This window comes from Diabrotica virgifera, chromosome 1 (genome assembly GCF_917563875.1).
Source record: "Diabrotica virgifera virgifera chromosome 1, PGI_DIABVI_V3a".
Taxonomy (NCBI): Eukaryota; Metazoa; Arthropoda; class Insecta; order Coleoptera; family Chrysomelidae; genus Diabrotica; species Diabrotica virgifera.
The window spans coordinates 301,800,483-301,821,163 of record NC_065443.1 but is presented as its reverse complement, the minus strand read 5'-3'; the positions used below and the strand labels follow the sequence as shown (position 1 = coordinate 301,821,163).

The window sequence follows — 20,681 nt, the reverse complement described above, 5'->3', positions numbered from 1 at the left end:
CAACATGTAAATCCGGCCTTGATTAGACCCGAAGTATACTATGGTTGTGAAACCTGGGTAATAACGAAAAAGGATGAAGCCCAACTCAGGTCATTCGAGAGAAAAATACTGAGAAAATATATGGCCCGGTGAAAGAGCAAGACGACATTGGAATTAATGCTTAATAAAATAATGAAATTCCAAAGAAAATAATAAAATAAGGACGCTGCTGGAATTGTGGAATTCTTCAATAGTTCACGGTGTTACTATTTTACGGAGCAGAATCTTGGAGAATAACCGAAAACAACAAAAAGCTGTAAAATTAGAAGCTGTAGAAATGGATGTGTTCAGGAGATCGTTAGGTATTATATATCTCGCAGGGATAGAGTTAGAAATGAGGAAGTAAGGCGACGAATCGAAATAGATTATTACGTAATAACAGAAATTGAGAGGAAACAGTTGATTTGGTATGGTCATGTAGAATGGAAGACATAAGATTGCCCAAAAATATTATGGAGTGGGTACCACCAAACCGCAAAAAACGAGGAATACCCAAAAAGACATATAAGTATATTTACAATACTTTATACAAAAGAAAAGTTTTATTTTTTAATCCAAATTGCAATAAAATTAAATATCACTACTTTATTTTCAAAACAAGTGCACTTTGGCTAATACAATCCTGCCATTGCCATTTGTTAAATTAATCTCTAAATATTGCAGAAAATACTTTTACATAGCTTAACACAATACGCAATACGTAACTACTGATAGAAGAACCACAGTAACTATTTTTAACCTGTTAATTCTGGCAACAGTGTCGGAATATAACAAACTACCGCTTCGTGAAGCAAATTTTACTGTCGATAACTGAAATTATCACGTAAAAAAATGTTTATTCAAGATCAAGACTTAAACAATGTAGTAGACACAATTCTACGACACATGACATCGTATGATCTTAGTAAAATGTAAAATCATCTCTACAGACATGTCGCCGGTTGTATTTATATTCGTAATTAAAGGATAAGTGTATGAAGAGAAGAATAGAATGGCTAGAAGTGTGGAGATAAGTTCTGAAAAGGAGTACAGTGAAAAAGATAGTTTTACTACTGAAAGGGCGAGAGTGTGGCCACAAGTTCTAGCGTGTCTTATAGGTAAACTACTTACTTTATTTAAATTAAATAAATAAAATAATGGAATAATCTTGTTATCTCGTATATAGTCTTGGAATAGTGTCGTATCACAGCTTTATGTTGTCAACTTTTTCATTCGGGAGAAAATATCAATTTATGCACTTGTTGCACACAATATTTTTCTACGGCAATATAGACCGTCAGATTTCAATCAGTTTTATGTATGTAACTTCAAAATGCCTTTTTTGTTTTGTTTTCTTAAGCGTAAAACTTTTTTTAAGGTCTATTTATTTTTAATATTTTTTGTATTTTATCAAAAACTATACATATTGTAACGTGACTATTGTAATTACTTATAATTACAATAAAACTAGCGGTTCGTGTATTTATATACGACTTTATTATTTATTTATACAAGTTTACTTTACAAACTTTAGCTTAAGACTAAACTCTATTCACAAAAATTATGCCTTATATATCCTAGTCGTTATTCTCGATCATTCCGGGCTAAGCCAGCTCTCCGACTGTCGTGTGACCTTCCAACAACCGCGCATCGGTTCCACGTATAGCGTGCTTCGATCTAGACTTTTCTCGGCTTACGCCTTGCGGCTGGTGACTCATTGTTTTGCTACATTGCTCCCCTCTTAAGATCTGAGCGTCCCGATCAGCAACTCTAGATGAAGGCCCAGGATGGCGGAATCTACACGACTCTCGAGCTTTGCATACACCCTTCAAGAAGAAATAACAGTCTACTGTCTTTGAAGGATCCGACATCTTCGGGTTCATGCAACACACAGTAATTCGTACGCCAGTTTCTCTGAAGACCACTTCAAGCATGCTTCTGACAATCTTCCAATCCAGATTTTCTACTGCATGGCCTATTTTTGGTAAAGCCAAATCTTTGATGTCATAATTACACACGATTTTCTTCAAATTACTTAGAGCACGCCATATGTTCTCATAGCTTGGCGTGTCCGTATAAGACTTCCTGGTCACCATATACAGCAAAGATCGAGGACCATCTTCCAATCGCAGTACTCTTCCAATTTTAGGCTGCTGATTTCTTAACTCGTCCAGGCGGCCGAACTTTCTATTGAATACGGACGAGATTCCTTTAGTCATCTCGAGGTCTTGGGCAACACAGTGGGCTAGAGAGACGTTTTCTGGAACACCAAACAGATCTTGCTGAACTTCTGTGGTCACGCCGAATCTAGCACTCTTTCTTTCTGCGTAATTTGACATAAATTCCTTAAAACTTGGCTGTGGTGCATCTTTCATCTCCTGTTGGAGGACTCGGGCTTCCTCTGTTTCATTTGAGCCAGCATATGGTGCGAGACGATTTATGTGAATAACTTTTGGTTTACCGTTTGGCAACTTCTTAATTCTGTATATTACGTCATTTATTTTCTTTTTAACTTCATACGGACCTTCCCATTGTCTTTGCAGTTTAGGACACAGGCCTCGACGACGTTGTGGATTATAAAGCCAGACAAGATCACCTACTTCGAAGCTTTCATTCTTACAGCGAGAATCATATTGATCTTTCATTCTGTCACTGGCTATCTGGATGTGTTGTCGGGCAAGTTCATGAATGTTGTTCATTCGTAACTTCAGGCGGTCTACGTATTCTTCGCCTGCAACATATTCCTCGGAAGGTCTGCAGCCAAACTCTAGGTCGCAGGGCAAACGAACTTCACGACCCAACATCAGGCAGGTTGGTGTTTGACCTGTAGTTTCATTCCCGGCCGAGCGGTAGGCCATCAGGAATAAATGAATGTGTTGGTCCCAATCTCGCTGATGTTCAGATACAACTTTGGACAAGTGTTTACCCATCGTTCGGTTCATCCTCTCGACCATTCCATCTGATTGAGGATGCAGGGGTGTTGTTCTGGTCTTATTGGCACCAATCAATTTACAAACGTTTTGGAAAAGAGCTGACTCAAAGTTTCGCCCTTGGTCGGAGTGGATCTCCAAGGGAACACCAAATCGGCTGAAGAATTCTTTAACAAGTACCTCTGCAACGGTAGCAGCTTCTTGATTCGGTAATGCATAGGCCTCGGTCCATTTCGTAAAATAGTCCATGGCTACCAGAATGTATTTATTTCCAGCATCGGTTTCTGGAAATGGACCTGCAATGTCGATTGCTACTCTTTCCATAGGACTTCCAACATTGTACTGTCTCATGGGTGCTCTCTTTTTACCAACTGGACCATTACCGGATGCACACAGTTCACATTTTCGGCACCATCTTCTTACATCATCTTTACAGTTCACCCAATAGAACCGTTCTCGAACCTTTTGCAGAGTCTTCGTAATACCAAAGTGTCCACCTGATGTACCGTCATGCAACTGACGCAATACTTCTGACACTTTACTTTTAGGTACAATCAACTGCAGCTTAGATTCTGTACCATCATCGTTCTCAAAGGTTCTGTAAAGAAGATCATCTTTTAGTACCAGGCAATTCCATTGGCTCCAGTAGGCCTTGACTTCTGGACTACATGCACTAATGTTCTGCCAACTAGGTCTTTCACCTTGCCGCATCCAATCCAATACTCTTTTTATACATGGATCATCTTCTTGGGCGTTTTGTAACTGTTGGGGCTGCCATTGCTCATTAACTACGGTGGTTCGTCTCACGGGGCAAAATCGTTCCTCTAATTTGGCACAGTGATTACAATTTGCACTGCATGGTCGTCTCGAAAGGGCATCAGCATTTGAATGAACTCTTCCGGCCCTGTGTTCTATCTCATAATCATATTCTTGCAGTCGTTCTAACCATCTTGCCATCTGGCCCTCTGGATTACGGAATTGTATGAGCCATTTTAGAGCAGCGTGATCTGTTCGAAGAAGGAACTTTCTGCCGTACAAGTATTTATGGAAATGTTCGCAAGCCTTCACTACACCCAGCAGTTCTCTTCTGGTAACGCAATAGTTTCTTTCTGGTTTCGACAGGACTTTGCTGAAATAAGCGATGACTTTTTCCTGTCCATTCTGGATTTGTGAGAGAACAGCTCCTATGGCACTGTTGCTAGCATCGGTATCCAAAACAAATTTTCCTGCCTGTCCCGGGTAGCTTAATATCGGTGCACTGATCAGAGCCCTTTGTAGTTGTTCGAAAGCTTTTTGACACTCCTCACTCCATGTATATTCTTTGCCCTCCTCCGTCAACTTTGTTAGGGGCTTGGAGATATTGGCAAAACCTTTGACAAATCGTCGGTAATATGTACATAGGCCAAGGAAACTTCTAATTTCATGTTTATCTTTTGGTACTGGCCAATCTTTAATTGCTTCAATCTTTTCAGGATCAGCTGTTACACCATTACTCGATACAATATGTCCCAAATACTTAACTTCTCGTCGAAACATGTGACATTTCTTCGGACTTAACTTCAAGTTCGCTGCCCTCAATCGTTGAAAGACTTCTATTAGATTCTTGGCATGTTCATCAAAGGACCTTCCAACCACAATTACATCATCCAAGTAAACCAGGCATGTTTTCCATGTTAGACCTCTTAAAACTGCCTCCATTAATCTTTCAAATGTGGCAGGGGCATTACATAAACCAAACGGCATAGCCGTAAACTGCCAAAGCCCTGATCCTATCGAAAATGCGGTTTTCTCCCGATCGGCTGGCTCCATGTCTACTTGCCAATATCCACTTTTTAAATCGAGTGTGGAAAACCAACGAGAACCGGAGAGAGTATCCAGTGTATCGTCTATTCTGGGCAAAGGATAACTATCTTTTTTTGTTACCGCATTGAGCTGGCGGTAGTCGATACAAAAACGCGTTGAACCATCTTTCTTCTTTACCAGAACTACTGGTGATGTCCATGGACTGTTCGATGGTTCAATTACCCCTTGTTTGTCCATATCCTTGATAATCTCTTCGGCTTCATCTCTTTTCGCAAATGGAAGTCGTCTAGGCCGTTGTCTGATTGGCTGAGCGTCTCCGGTATTTATTTTATGCGTCACTATGCTTGTTTTTCCCTTATCCTTCGTGTCAATAGCAAAAACATCTTGATACTCTATCAGCATAGACGTCACTTTTTCCGTTCGTTCATGATCAAGATCTTGGCATCTTTCAATGATCATCTCAACAAGCTCCTTTGGATACTTCGCCTTCGATGATTTCTCATTGGTATTCACAGAGCAAATTGAAGCCACGGGAACACACTGCCCGATCAAAGCTCCTCTACTTAACTTGATAGCAGTTTCCCTTAAATTCATAACTCTTACAGGGATCACATCTCGAACTTTTACCAAAGTTTTCGCCGTTAGGAACTCGACATTATCCACATCTTCGACCATCCTTAAACTTCCCTCTCGGCAGTGTCCATCAAGCATGGTCATCAGAATTTTCTCACTATTACCGGGTATGGTTACGTCGCATGTAGTAAGTAAGCGGATGACATCTTCTTTGTCGTCGTGAAAGGGCAACTCTTCACCATTGATCTTGAGAACTCCATTTTGAACATCCAATATTGCCCCCACTTTCCTTAGTACGTCCATCCCCAATATGAATTCGTCGGAAATCTCGGCAATTAATACTTGATGTTCAACTGTGGTCTGGCCAATGGATACTGACATATTAGCCTCGCCATATGTATTAATTAGCTCACCAGTCGCTGTTCTAAGCTTTACTGTTGCAGGTGATAATTTATTATGGTCTCGTACTACATCTGGACGTGCGATAGTTCTCGTTGCACCTGTATCCACCAAAAATGATCTACATCTATTACTGATACGACCTTCGATGTATAAGTTGTGGATTCCACCGGAGGACGTGAGGTTGACAGTTACTATGGGGGCTCTAGTTCTCGAGGTCGGCAGTTGCCCCTTGGTGTCGACCCGCTCTAGTTTTCCGACGGCTGTACGATCTTCTTACAATTACGACGAATGTGGCCTACGTCTCCACAATTCCAACATCTAGGCTCGCGTCTCTTTGGCATCTGATTACTTAATACTCTCCGTACCATTTCCTCCAGACGTTCATCGTTGTGTTCGTCACTTTCTTCAATGGTTCTTACTCTATGGCCTCGTGAAGTTTGACTAGCCGTTTCGTGTTCCAATGCAATAGCAAGTGCTTCATCTAAAACTTTCGGTCTTGCTAGTCGTAAAGCTTTCTGTAGTTCATTATCTTTCAGCCCATTGACGAAGGTATCTACTGCAATTTCTTCTAAAACGCTGTCTGGCACCTCTGGATAAGCCAACCGCACCACACGAGCCACATCTGCTTCAAATTCTTGCAGATTCTCACTTGCTCGTTGACTTCTACTTCGCAGTTGTGCTTTGTATACTTGTTGTAGATGGGCATCTCCATAGCGTTTTTCTAGACGAGTGAACAAGGTCTGGTAACAATTTTCTTGACCCTTAGGAATTGATCTTAATATATCTGCAGCATCACCTCGCAAAGCAGCAGTCAAGGAAACAGCCTTTTCCTGTTCGGTCCAATGATTGGCGGTCGCAATAGCTTCAAATTGTCTAAGATATATGGACCAAGAGGACTTTCCATCGAATGGTGGTAATTTGAATCTCATATTATGCGACGTTTCGTCTCTCGGTAGTTCATCTTTCACTACCGGATCTAACGCTGCTGCATTAACTGATGGTTGTACTTTTGTATCGGTTATCATGCTCTCTAGTTGTTTGATCTTTTCTTCTACGGTCTCTACACTTTTCTGCATCTTATCGAATGTTCTAGAAACTTCTTCAAATTTCTCGTCATTCTGTCTACAAACGTCTTTAATTACTTGAGAAACACTTTCAAATTTCTCGTCGCTTTTTATAGAAGTTTCATCGATCTTTTGAGAAACACTTTCAAATTTCTCGTTGTTCTGTCTACTAACTTCCTCAAGTTTCTCGTTGTTCTGTCTACTAACTTCCTCAAGTTTCTCGTTGTTCTGTCTACTAACTTCTTCAAGTTTTTCGTTGTTCTTTCTAGAAGTTTCATCGATCTTTTGAGAAATGGTTTCGAATTTCTCATTATTTATCTTAGAAGTATCATCGATCGTTTCAGAAACAGTTTTTAATTTCGATAAGATTGCTTGTTCTGCTGACTGGAAGTGGAACGTCTTTGGGTCTTCTCCGTTCTTCGTGAGGACATCCTCGAGTCGTGCTTGTAGGACTATCTTGAGCCCACTGCTGTCCAGATCCCGTTCCTCTAGCTGTTCACGGAGCTGTTTTACTGTAAGTTCTTGTAGCAACATCTTTGGTCGGCACACACGTACTTTCCAAAATGTCTTTTAACAGTCTTTCCGAATACCGAACAATCAACGCACTTTAACTATTCCCGACGAATAAAGTCCAAAAGTATTTTAAAGTCTTTCCGAATACCGAACAATTAACGCACTCCAGTTATTCCCGACGAATAAAGTTCAAAAGTCTTTTAAAGTCTCTCTGTAATTCACTTATTTATATCGCACTAAGTTAACCGAACACCGACACCAACTGTAACGTGACTATTGTAATTACTTATAATTACAATAAAACTAGCGGTTCGAGTATTTATATACGACTTTATTATTTATTTATACAAGTTTACTTTACAAACTTTAGCTTAAGACTAAACTCTATTCACAAAAATTATGCCTTATGCCTTATATATCCTAGTCGTTATTCTCGATCATTCCGGGCTAAGCCAGCTCTCCGACTATCGTGTGACCTTCCAACAACCGCGCATCGGTTCCACGTATAGCGTGCTTCGATCTAGACTTTTCTCGGCTTACGCCTTGCGGCTGGTGACTCATTGTTTTGCTACAATATTCATAATTTTTTCCTTTTGCAAAAACCCGAATAACTGGTTTTTTAGAAGTTTTTGGGGACTTTCTCTATTTTATAGACTTCAAAATAGATCAAATGAAGGTTTTTGTTAGGTTATTTACATAATCCTTTAGTCCTTAAGTGCATTTAAAATTGAGAGAAATACATAGTTTCGAACTCTCCAAAAGCATGGGGTTTTTTGGGATTTAACGTATTTTTTAACGTGTTTTATTTTAAGTTTGAACGTACCAATTTCTCCTATTTTTGAATATACTAAAGGACTCAGCTTTTTGAAATTGTATATAACCTATAAAAAAATCTTGATTTCTTTTATTTCAAAGCTATAAAATATAGAAAATCCCAAAAACCCCTAAAAACCAGTTTTTACTAAAAAAAACCTACCATACTTTTATTCTGTATAAAATGACGTGTGTTCGGTGGAGAAATAAGTAACGAAACTCTGAAGGAAAAGCACAAGTTTATTGAGTTGTTAACAGCTTTAAAGCGGCCTACTAAAGCGGCCGAGGGTACAAAACGATACTAAATTAACGAATACTAACTATTTCTTAAAATCTTTCATAGTCCTGGACCATATCACTGACACCTCCAAATTATCAGCGTGGGTGTTTATCTACTCCGATGTAGTCTAGATATTGATATATATTATCTATATAATGTTCTTGAACTCCTAAGTGGAGCATAGAGCTTCGGTGAAAACGCGCCATCGGGTTCTATTTTGCGCTAGGGCCTTCACCTCATTCCAAGACTTTCCTTGACTTCTTATCTCGTCCAAGTTTGTGCTGGGCGACCTCTTTTTCTCTTTCCTTGGGGATTCCACTCTAGGGCAGTTTTTGCAATGCTGAAACTATCTTTTCGGAGTGTGTGATCTATCCACCCCCACTTGCACTGTAGCAGATCTTCGTTTCTGATGGTGGTTGGCCAGAAATCTTCTTCTTAACTTGCCCTATTAAGTCCCCTTGACGTTGGCGATTAACATGGCGATTAACTGTCTCTGTCTCGAGCTGTTCTAAATAGGTGTTCTGCTTTCTTTCTTCCTGTCCACTCTCGGATATTCTTCAACCAAGAGGCCTGCTTTCTACCAATTCCTCTGCGTCCTTCGATTTTACCCATCATAATAAGTTGAAGAATATTATACCGGTCTCCCCTTTTTACGTGTCCAAAATAGGCCATCTTTCTATATTTGTTGTTATCAAGCAGCTCGCGGGCAGCATTTGCTCTCTTAAGGACTGCCACATTTGTCAGCATAGCCGTCCATGGTATTTTCAGTATACGTTTGTGTAGCCACATTTCAAAGGCCTCCAAACGATTAATGGTGGATATTTTTAATATCCATGCTTCGACACCATACAAGAGGACTGACCAAATGTAACATTTAATCATGCGCTTTCGAAGTTGAAGTTGCAAGTTATTATTACAGAAGGATTACCTCATTTTTAAAAATGTCATGCGGGCTATCTCGATTCTACATTTTATCTCTTTATCTGGATCTAGTCGTTCAGTAATATGGCAACGAAAATATTTAAAACTGGGTACTCTTTGAATTATATGACCATCAACATATAACCGTAAATCTTGATTGGCCAAACGGCTAAATACCATGTATTTTGTTTTTGAACAGTTTATGTTTAGGCCAACCTCTCTTCCCACTGCGTCAATGGTATTTAAAAGGTGCTGTAATCCATTCATATCTTCACTTAAAATAACTGGATCGTCTGCATATCTGATTGTGTTTATCAGAATTCCATTAACTTTCACAGCCCGTTCAAAATTATGTAGCGCTTCCTTAAATATTCTATCTGAATATAAATTGAATAACAGTGGGGACAGTATACAACCCTGTCTGACACCTCTTTGTATTTTGCATATTTCTGTTTATTTTCCATTTATGCAAGCTGTCGCTGTTTGATGCCAGTATAATTTTTTATGATTTGTACATCTTGACTATCAACCTTTTTTTTAACAGATTAATATTGTTCGGAATTAAATTAAATCCTTGCATTTTTTAGATTGGACTGAATGTAGATAAAAGTTTGAACAGCTATTTTCTTCTTCTCTGTGTAATTAAGTCTTCTTGTCCATTGCAGATTGGTAACAAACATTCCAATCTTCCAAACCAATTGGTCGATTCCTTCCATTGTCGGAAGATTGTCACCATTTTTCCATTGTGTAGTGTACTCTTTTATCTCTATACATTATATTTTCTTCTGTATTCACTCCTCTTACTTTTTTCAAGGTATTTCCTGTAATTCTTGTAAGTATTCTCATCTCAACTGTCGGGTCTTGTTTCCGTTGCTTTAACTTAATGAGGTTATTAGCGAAAAGGTAACAGATAATAATTAACTTTGCTTAGTAAATTAAAGTATTGTAATCCGCGTCCTCACTGGTAAATTTTTACGTACGTGTTGAACTAATGGTAACTTTTTATCAGTGAGGGCGAAGTTTTAAAAAGAAAAGTAATGGGTAAACCTAGTGTTGCCCAAAATCGGTCTTGGTCTTGCAGTCTTGGTCTTGTTCTTGCGTTTTCACAAGACCAAGACCAAGACGAAGACCGCCTAATTTTAGCAAGACCATAAGACCAAGACTTATCGTACAAGACTTGAGCAAGAACAAGACTAAGCCTGCGAAACTCCTGCGTCTTGCAGTTAGAACTGAGAGTCGTTTTAAGGAGTATATAAGTTAGGTTATATTCTTAGATACTTTATGAGAAACAAAAAAAAAAGTTTAACAAAAATTTTGAAAATTGGACTTATGCGCATTACGAACAATACCATAAACATACATAGCGAATCAAAATATTCATTAAAAGAACACTCGGCACATTTGACATGTACTCAGAGGTCATTATTATAATGTAAAAATAAAATATTTTGCACAATCTTTCCCAGCAACCGACTTCTTTGTTCTGAAATTATAGGCTATTGATTATATTCAAAATAAGATAGCTAAAAGGAACTACAACGTTAACGAGGTTTTATTATTTCATATGGTCAATGGACATCTATATATGAAAAAACCGCGGAGTGCTACCATTTAAAGGGGTCAGTTTTTGAGAAATGGGTGAATTAGTCCCTGGGCACAGGTTACATTGGGGTGAGTTCTATGCACTTTTGGTACAAACATATCTGCATAAAAATTGTTCCTGGTTAAATTTCCTATCTAAATGTCACTTTTTAAAGTCAATGATATTTTTGTTTACAAAAATATACTGAAAAGAAAAAGCACAAATAAACGCAAAAGAAAGAAATTTTGTTTTTGTCCCATAACTTTTGTTCACGAGGATATAGGTATAGACATTGCTTTACAGAAAAAAAAACTACATATTTCTTCTTTAAAATGTTGTTTAGTAGAGGTAATTAGGATTTATAGTTTTCGAAATATGATTTTGAAAAGTTCGCCACTCATAGCAATTTTGGACAATTTTCCTTGTTATTTCGCAAATATTGTGCTGTAACTTTTTTCTACGTAACTTTAGGTATATGCAATGGTACACGTAATAGGAATAGAAATCAATTACCTTTAAAATGGTCTAATATATAACGTTGAACGACTTTTTTTAAAGAGATTATGGTTTTTCAAATTTCTATACTTTTAACGATTTTTTATAATATGATATAAAAATTATATCATATTATTATATAATATATTATGTATTATATAATACCTAATATAAAAAATATTATTTTTTACATTTTTTACGATTGTTTTAGAAATTCCTCATTATACCTTTTTTTTCTTGTACATGAATATACATATATTTTTTCTGTTCTTTAAAATGGTGTATCATCTATATTTAAATATGTAATGCAAACCGAGTGATTCTTTCATATATTTTTACCTGTATTATTTAAAATTATTTCTTTTACAAAAATTACACAAACGTTAGTCTTAGAAACATCACTTTAGTTAAAATTGTTTAAAGGTTGACATTTAAAAATTTTTCAAAATCAAAGTCCATCTCTTAGTTAATATTAGTTTCAATGTCTTACGCTGACACTTCACTTATCTTAGAGTTCCCACAATAATTAGTACCCATGCACATGCACCCTTTGCAGAATATTGAACAACTAATTCCTATCTTCCTACAACCGCAGTTTTTTGTACATCCTCTGGTACATTTACATGCTATTTTTTCAAGCAAAGCTTGTGGTGCAGGATCTTTGAAAGTAAATATTGGAATTCGTTTCGTCAGAATAACAGCGTTCTATCTGCAATTTTTGTCTAAACTGAGATGTTTATGTAACTTGGTTCTATTTTATGTTCTTCACTTTAATATGATACTAGCACCACATCTATTAACAGGTGGCTGAAATACGTAAGTTACAAGGTTCTATCTCAGAGAATTTTAAATATTGATAAGTTAACAAGCTTCTAACTGACATAAAAAACAGTCAACTAAGTACACAAGGTCCTATCTGCAAGAACTAAAAGTGTTTATAAGTTAACAATAACACTTTATTAAATAACTAGAAGGTGTTTTATTATATACTAATTGTTAAACAAAGGTATATGTGGAAAATAGAACTTGATTAAATAAGTTCAATTCATTTCTCAAATCAGAACTCCTTTGTATTAACTATTGAAGTAACCTTTTACTGTTAATACAAATATATTAATTTTTTTAAAAATCTACATTGTTAAAACATAAAAGTGGCGATAAGAGTAAAATAAATACATAACATAGAAACTTTAAACAGTCATAACTAAAAATGTCACCTGAGACAGTTAGAACTTTGTTATTCCAATGCAACGAATTAATCCATATTTTGAAGTTGGCCCGGCCGAGTCAAGTGGATTCAAAGTATTACCCATAAAAAATAAGATTCGATCATAACATACAATCACATAAAAAATTTATAATGAGGAATTTAAAGAATAATCCTAAAATCAAAAATCGTTGCAAGTACTTATTACATTTTGAAAAAGCATATCTTATTCAAAAATAATCCTAGAGTTTTTTATAATACACCATTTTAAAGTAAACAGAATAAGATTTCTTTTTTGTTATACAATATATACCTAAATGTAGAAAAAAAAAAGTTATAATGGGAAATTTAAAAAATAATCTTAAAAAATATAAAAAATTGTTAAAAGTATAAAGTCTTGAAAAAGATAACCTCTTTAAAAGAAGTCGTACAACATTATACAGTAGAAAATTTTAAATGTAATTGATTTTTAATCCTCTTACATGTACCATTGCATATGCCTAAAGTTACGTAGAAAAAAGTTACAGAACAATATTCGCGAAATCACAAGGAAAAATGCCCAAAATTGCTGTGAGTGGCGAAATTTGAAAAATCATATTTCGAAAACTGTAAATCCTAATGACCTCTACCAGACATCATTTTAAAGAGAAGATGTGTAAGTTTTTTTTATGTGAAGCAATGTCTATACCTATATCCCCGTGGACAAAAGTTATGGGGCAAAAAACAAAATTTCTTTCTTTTGGGTTTCTTTGTGCTTTTTCTTTTGAATATATTTTTGTAAAAAAAACTATCTTTGACTTTAAAAAGTTATATTTGGATAGGAAATTTAACCAGGAACAATTTTTATGTAGACATGTTTGTACCAAAAGTGCTTAGAACTCACCCTAATGTAACCTGTGCCCAGGGACTAATTCACCCATTTCTCAAAAACGCACCCCTTTAAATGGTAGCACTCCGCGGTTTTTTCATATATAGAGATTCATTGATCATATGAAATAATAAAACCCCGTTAACGTTGTAGTTCCTTTCTATAGTACATAATCAATAACCTATTAATTGTCCTGGTTTTGAGAATAGTCGTCTTCTAATCATACTCATATAACTCAAAATTCCAGCGTTGCGACGCCTACAGTAATATCGAATATCGTATCCAAACTTTTTAAAAATATGCCTTCTTAGCACTTATATGAATTTACATAATTAATTTTTTCATTATTAGTTTTCTAGGAATCTAAACACCAGAAATCGTATCAGTATACATTATTATAGTAAGACTATTATGTATTGTTTCGGCTGACTGTGTCCTGTATTATGAGGTCATTCGGCTAAACAAAATTTGCCGAAACAGTGCGGCTATTATTTTATAAGTATCATAACCAGACAAAAGTATACGGATAATGCCGGATATCGTGTAAACAAAATACCGAAATATTGTTTTAACGATATACACTTTCCCAAGAAATTAACTCACCACCTTAAAAACGGGACATTTTTAATGTCTTAAATTTCCTAAACCTCTTGTCCGATTTAAGTGATTTTTTTTAATATGTTTTCTTATTATTTACAAATATCGCAGTAATAATAAATATTGTTGCTAGACAGGTTAATTATTGTCAGTGTATACCGGTTGTACCAGTCCAACTGTGTTTTTTTCACTCTATGGAATATTCTAACATTATGCTAACTTATTATTCTAGCATGCAATAGCATACTGAAATTAAAGCCCTACTATAGCCTCATATTTTCTTAACATTATGTTTTTTATTCATTCACTTCTATTGGATAATAAAAAAAATTAGGTACTTTTTTAACTAGCCATGTTTTTCATCAATACAGAATGTTTTTAAATAAGTATGGCAAACTTTAATGGGTAATTCTGCACGAAAAAGTAATGACAGTTTGCTTCATAAACATCATCATCATCATCACGTAGCGCTACAACCCTGGGTGGGTCCTGGCTGACTGTACAACTTTCTTCCAATTTGTTCCGTCTTCCATCAACCTAGGGTCAAATGGAATGTTCATTTTCCGGAGAGCTGCTTGGATGTTATCTCTCCATCGCATTCTGGGACGTCCAAGTGGTCTTTTGCCTGTAGGAATCTCCTCCCATACTAGTTTTACAAGTATTTCGTTATGAAGTCTGTGCACGTGGCCTGCCCATCTTAGTCGCTGTGATTTAATTTCTTGGACAGTATCGGTGTCATTGTAAAGTGCTTTTAATTCGATGTTGGTTCTGATCCTATACTGGTTCGTTTGATTTGGTCAGGGTCCACGTTTCGCATCCATATGTTAGTACTGGTCTGACGATGGATTTATAAATTTTGATCTTGGAACTTCTTGTAAGATTTTTTGATTTTTTAAGCTTATCCAGTGCGAATAGACAGAGATTTGCTGATTGGATTCTGTCTTTTATTTCTTCAGTAACATCGTTGTCACCTGTGATTACTGCCCCCAGATACTTAAAACGTTGTACTCTTTCGAAATTGAAGGTGTTGACTGTCACATTTTATCCTATCCTGTCTCTTCGTGTCGTTCTATTTATACACATATATTTCGTCTTCTCTTCATTAATCCTCAGCCCTACTTCGCTTGTTGCTCCTTCCACCTTGTTGAAAATGGTTTTTGTGGATAGGATGGAGTCTCCAACGATATCAATGTCATCTGCGTAAGCTAGTAATAACATGGGACCTTGAACCGATATCAGTTCTGTCCTTATTTCGACCGACCTCATGGCTTTCTCTAATAGAAGGTTAAAAAGTAGTGGAGATAACGCATCACCTTGTTTGAGTCCACTGTTGATTTCAAAGCTGTCAGACAGTTTATTATTTACACGTACTTTTGATATTCCACCCTCCATACATACTTTAGTCATCCGAATGAGTTTCTTCATAAACGCTTATTTTATAAATGCTTTGTTTACCAAGTAGGTGGGAGGTTGAAATTTTTCTTACAAACTGACGATTTATTTATTGCTCTAAAACCGGTTGAGATATGCAAATGAAATTTTGTGGGTTTTAAGAGGTAGTTTTAACTTTAGTTAGTTAGAATATAGGCAGGGATCACTTAGATCGTGGGTTCAATCCCCACCAGGTGTCAGTTGTTAAGATATTTATTAATTTGGCTAGTCTTTACTATGGCTATGATATTCAAGCTTAAAATGTACCTCTCTGTTACGTTGTTCTAAGATGTGTAATAAGCTAATGGGCAACTGCGAGACTTGCAAGACTCTTGCTGCAAGACCAAGACCAAGACCGGGAGCGCAATTAACAAGACCAAGACCAGGTGTACTGGCGCAAGACCAAGACCAAGACTGTCTAAGTCTCGTCTTGGTCTTGCATTTGGGCAACACTAGGTAAACCGCACTCATCACAAATTGAGCGTTCGTCTTGTTTAAACAAATCTTCATAAGAAAACTGAGTATGTCCAAGTCGTAAAAGAGAAATAATTAGGTGCTTGCGTCTTGATTCCTCGTTTGGGTTGCCATGATCCAATCTTATTTCTTATCTCCTGATCCTTTGATGGTGTGAATTTCCATTTATTGCTCGAGTGCAATGGGTGCAAGAGGTGCTTTATGAAGTAGCTTTTTAGATCCGTGCTTACAGATATTGGGGTGACATGAGGATACTGTTATCATTTATGGCTTCTTTGGCATTACTGTCTGCTGCTTCATTACCTGCTATTGGTGTAATTTCCACCATTAATGTGTACGTGCCCAATCTTCTTATAGTATTCTTCAACTTTGATCACTGGCGATTCTTTTCTGGCAGTCTTAATTACCTTCTTATCAAATTTATATATAGTCGGAAAAATGAAAGAATACCCATGAACGAACATATAAAACACGCTGTATTTTCCTGTCACCATGTCACAAAGAAAATTGTGCAGTGCAAGTACATGTAACAATAATTATTACATGTACCTGCGCTGGCCAATTTTTTGTGTGACACGGTGACAGGAAAATACAGCGTGTTTTATATGTTCGTTCATGGGTATTCTTTAATTTTTCTAACTGTATTTATATTTTCTTTATATATTAGAATTTCAGTAACTAATAATACCTCTGATGTTTTTTTAACTGTCATCTTTGAGAATCTAACTTTTATATATATTTTTAGCCAGTTTGGGAGCATTCACACAAGGTATCCTCTTCTCATGGACATCTCCGTTTATAGTAAAAATAGCCCAGGATAAAGTAAACTATAACATATCAGAAGAAGAAGCTGCCCGTTTACCAACCATCCAACCTCTTACGGTGCTGCTAACCTCCTTGATATTCTTCAAGCTCCCCGACATCATCGGAAGAAAGAAGACACTGCTTCTTATCAGCATTCCGCATATACTATCTTTTATAACTGCAGCTGTAGCTAGAAGCATATATGTGTTTTATTTGTCAAGGGTTTTTTCAGGTCTAGCTAATGGCTTCTTGTGGACAGCGTTGCCGATGTATATCGGCGAAGTTACTTGTCCCAAGATACGAGGTCTTTGTGGGACGTTAATAACAACAGCTATCTTTGTAGGGCAATTAGCTGTGAATGTGGTGGGGAGCTATTGCGATGTTGCCACAACTTCCTATATTTTTATGCCAGTATCGATATTGTTTGTCATTCTGTTTGCATTTATGCCAGAAACACCGTATTACTATCTGATAAAGAAAGACTATGGAGCTGCTAGAAGATCTTTAATATTTCTAACACGAAAGAAAAATGTAGTCGATGACTTGAACAATCTGAAGAGTGACGTTGATCGGCAAATGTCAGAGACAGGAACATGGAAAGACCTGGTCGTAATTGAAAGCAACAGGAACGCGTTGTTTTGTGCAGTTTTTCTGAGAGTGTCTCAATCCTACAGTGGTATATCAGTTTTTATCCAATACACTCAATACATCTTCTTAAAAGCTGGAGGGAATGTATCTCCCCAGATGGCTTCTATTATCTACAGTATTCTTTGCGTCGTTATTACTTTATTAGTAACATTATTCGTAGTTTCTAAATTCGGGAGGAAACCTCTATACTCAAATTCCTCAGCCCTATGCTCCATAATACTTGCTGTAATGGCTGTGTATTTTTATTTAGAACAATTCGTGCCAACATTTGACATATCGTCTTTGAGCTGGCTACCAATTACATCACTAGTTACCTATCAGGTTTGTTCCTGTTTCGGTGTAGCTATAATACCTAGTATTATGCTAGGAGAGCTTTTCTCAGCAAGCGTTAAGTCCAAAGCTGTAGCAACGATGACATTCGTTAATAGTGGTGGGATATTCCTAGCAAACGCTACTTTTAACTTTTTAAGTTCAGTAGGGGGAAGTTACGCTCCTTTTCTATTTTTCGCAATCTGTACAGCTGCAACAGCTGTAGTTACAAGATTTGTGGTTCCAGAAACAAAGGATAAGACTTTGGAAGAAATTCAAATGAATCTCAAAAAATCAGTTGAGAACGAGAGCGTATAAATTTTGTATAATAAAGTTTTTATAAAGTCGCTGTTTTATTTATCCTCCTTATGCGTACCTAGCATCAGTGGCAAATGGTGATAATTTCTTTCAGAGAGGCACTGATTTGAGAATCCAGAAAAGATAATAGGTACTTAAGGAACATCCGTAAACTACGTCGTAGAGAAGATGGATGGGGAATTTTGCTTACTGCGATGGTATAGGACAAGGAGGCAGGCGAAATGAGTGCACATCTGACATGGTTTAATTCTTGGATGTCGTATTTATCTATCAAGGATATTTGCTTTTCCATTCCGGATGTTGGGGATCAGTATGGCTATCCTAACTGTGTTTGCTGCTATTTGGAATAGACCAGCTGTAGATGTATTAAACCACTTTCTCAGGTTTTGAAGCCAAGATATTTTTCTTCCCAAAAGGGCTTCTTCAGGTTTAGTAAATGGCTTCTTGTGGACAGCGTTGCCGATGTATATCGGCGAAGTTACTTGTCCCAAGAAACGAGGTCTTTGTGGGACGTTAATAACAACAGCTATCTTTGTAGGGCAATTAGCTGTGAATGTGGTGGGGAGCTATTGCGATGTTGCCACAACTTCCTATATTTTTATGCTAGTACCGATATTGTTTGTCATTCTCTTCGCATTTATGCCAGAAACACCGTATTACTATCTGATAAAGAAAGACTATGGAGCTGCTAGAAGATCTTTAATATTTTTAACTCAAAAGAAAAATGTAGTCGATGACTTGAATAATCTGAAGAGTGACGCTGATCGGCAAATGTCGGAAACAGGAACATGGAAAGACTTTTTCGCAATTGAAAGCAACAGGGACGCGTTATTTTGTGCAGTCTTTCTGAGAGTGTCTCAGTCCTACAGTGCTATATTAGTTTTTATCCAAAACACTAAATACATCTTCTTACAAGCTGGAGGAAATGTATCTTTCCAGATGGCTTCTATTATCTACAGTATTCTTTGTGTTGTTATTACTTTATTAGTAACATTATTCGTAGTTTCTAAATTCGGGAGGAAACCTTTATACTCAAATTCCTCAGCCCTGTTCCATAATATTTGCTCTAATGGCTTTATATTTTTATTTAGAACAATTCGTGCCAACTTTTGACATATCGTTTTGAGCTGGCTACCGATTACATCACTAGTTACCTATCAGGTTTGTTAAGTCCAAAGCTGTAGCAACGATGACATTCGTTAATAGTGGTGGGATATTCCTAGCAAACGCTACTTTTAACTTTTTAAGTTCAGTAGGGGGGAGTTATGCTCCTTTTCTATTTTTCGCAATCTGTACAGCTCCAACAGCTGTAGTTACAAGATTTGTGGTTCCAGAAACAAAGGATAAAACTTTAGAAGAAATTCAAATGAATTTCAAAAAATCAGTTGAGAACGAGAACATATAAATTTTGTATAATAAAGTTTTTATAAAATCACTGTTTTATTAATCCTCCTTATGCTTACCTAGCAACAGTGGCGGCTGGTGATAATTTTGTTCAGGGGGAGCTGATTGCCGAATACAAAAAAATAAATAGATATTTCCATGAGTCTACTTCTTAAAACTAAACTGAATCCTCTTTTTCCCAACACATTTTCGTTGATGTCAAAAGTTTCTCCAACTAAAATTTTTTCTATGGACAACATGTAAAGTCAACGTCAGTATTTCTTCCGTAATTTTATACCTTAGAAACTTCTTCTACCTTCTAAATGTCAAAAAGGAAAGCGAAAAATATTCTTAGAATCGGCAAGTAGAATGTGAAATCACTGACTACAAGAAACAAAAAGATAAAAATAAAAATAATAGTAGAAGAAGAACTGTATGACCCAATTGAAAGTGACATTGGAATAAGACAGGGGGATTCACCGAACCCTCTATTGTTTAACCTGATCATGGATGAAATGATAAAAAAGTAATAATGGGCAAAGAACGCCAAATAGGAAAAAAACAATTTAAAATAATCCGCTATGCAGACGACACTTTTATAACAGAGAACAAACAAGTGGAAAGAACAGAGTCGTAGGATGATCAAATGAAACAATATGGAAAAATAAAAACACCGGGAAAGAAATTAAAGGCAGAATTTACGAAATAGTCATCAGACCAATAATAACATACATGGTAAAAGCACGACCCGACAGAGAGAGAACAAAAATAATGCTATAAACAGTAAAGATAAACACCCTCGGAAAAGGGATGATAAGACACTATGGCACAGAGTTATCAGTACAGATATACGACGGAGATGAAAAGTGGAAAACATTAAGGGCTGGGTAAGAAAAAAAGAGTAGAATTAACGATAATATAAGCTGAATGGCAATAAATAGAGTAGTAAAGACAGCGAGAGATGGCTCTCCAATAGGAAAACGACGAGTGGGGAAGAAAATTGTATGGAACAACTTCTGAAGGCATATTGAAAAACAGAAAGGGTCATCTCTAAGCATAAAAAAATAAGAAGAAGACTCGTGTATTTACATCCGATAAAAAATTCGAATGTTTTTCATGGTAATAATTTTCATAATTTTTAAAAGTGGTATTTTGTTATCTGATAACAGATATAAAATAAACGACTTCCTCGTCACATGTAACATAACATTTTTAAAATCATTTAACAAATCAAACAAAATATTTAAC

The 20,681-nt window shown here is 36.4% G+C and overlaps 1 protein-coding gene across 1 annotated transcript; it reads left to right on the top strand.

The window, feature by feature from the left end:
• The first annotated feature begins 815 nt into the window (after nucleotides 1-815).
• LOC126879198 (facilitated trehalose transporter Tret1-like) lies at nucleotides 816-18,079 on the top strand. Its single transcript, XM_050642250.1, has 2 exons — nucleotides 816-1,136; nucleotides 16,717-18,079. Exons 1-2 carry the CDS (start codon nucleotides 1,031-1,033, stop codon nucleotides 18,048-18,050), a joined length of 1,440 nt encoding a protein of 479 aa, XP_050498207.1. The 5' UTR covers nucleotides 816-1,030; the 3' UTR covers nucleotides 18,051-18,079.
• Nucleotides 18,080-20,681: the final 2,602 nt, after the last annotated feature.

Coding starts and splice junctions, on each gene's coding strand:
- LOC126879198 (XM_050642250.1), top strand. CDS start 1,031: ATGGCTAGAAGTGTGGAGATAAGTTCTGAAAAGGAGTACAGTGAAAAA. Junction 1,137..16,716: donor AGTTCTAGCGTGTCTTATAG/GTAAACTACTTA, acceptor ATATATTTTTAG/CCAGTTTGGGAGCATTCACA.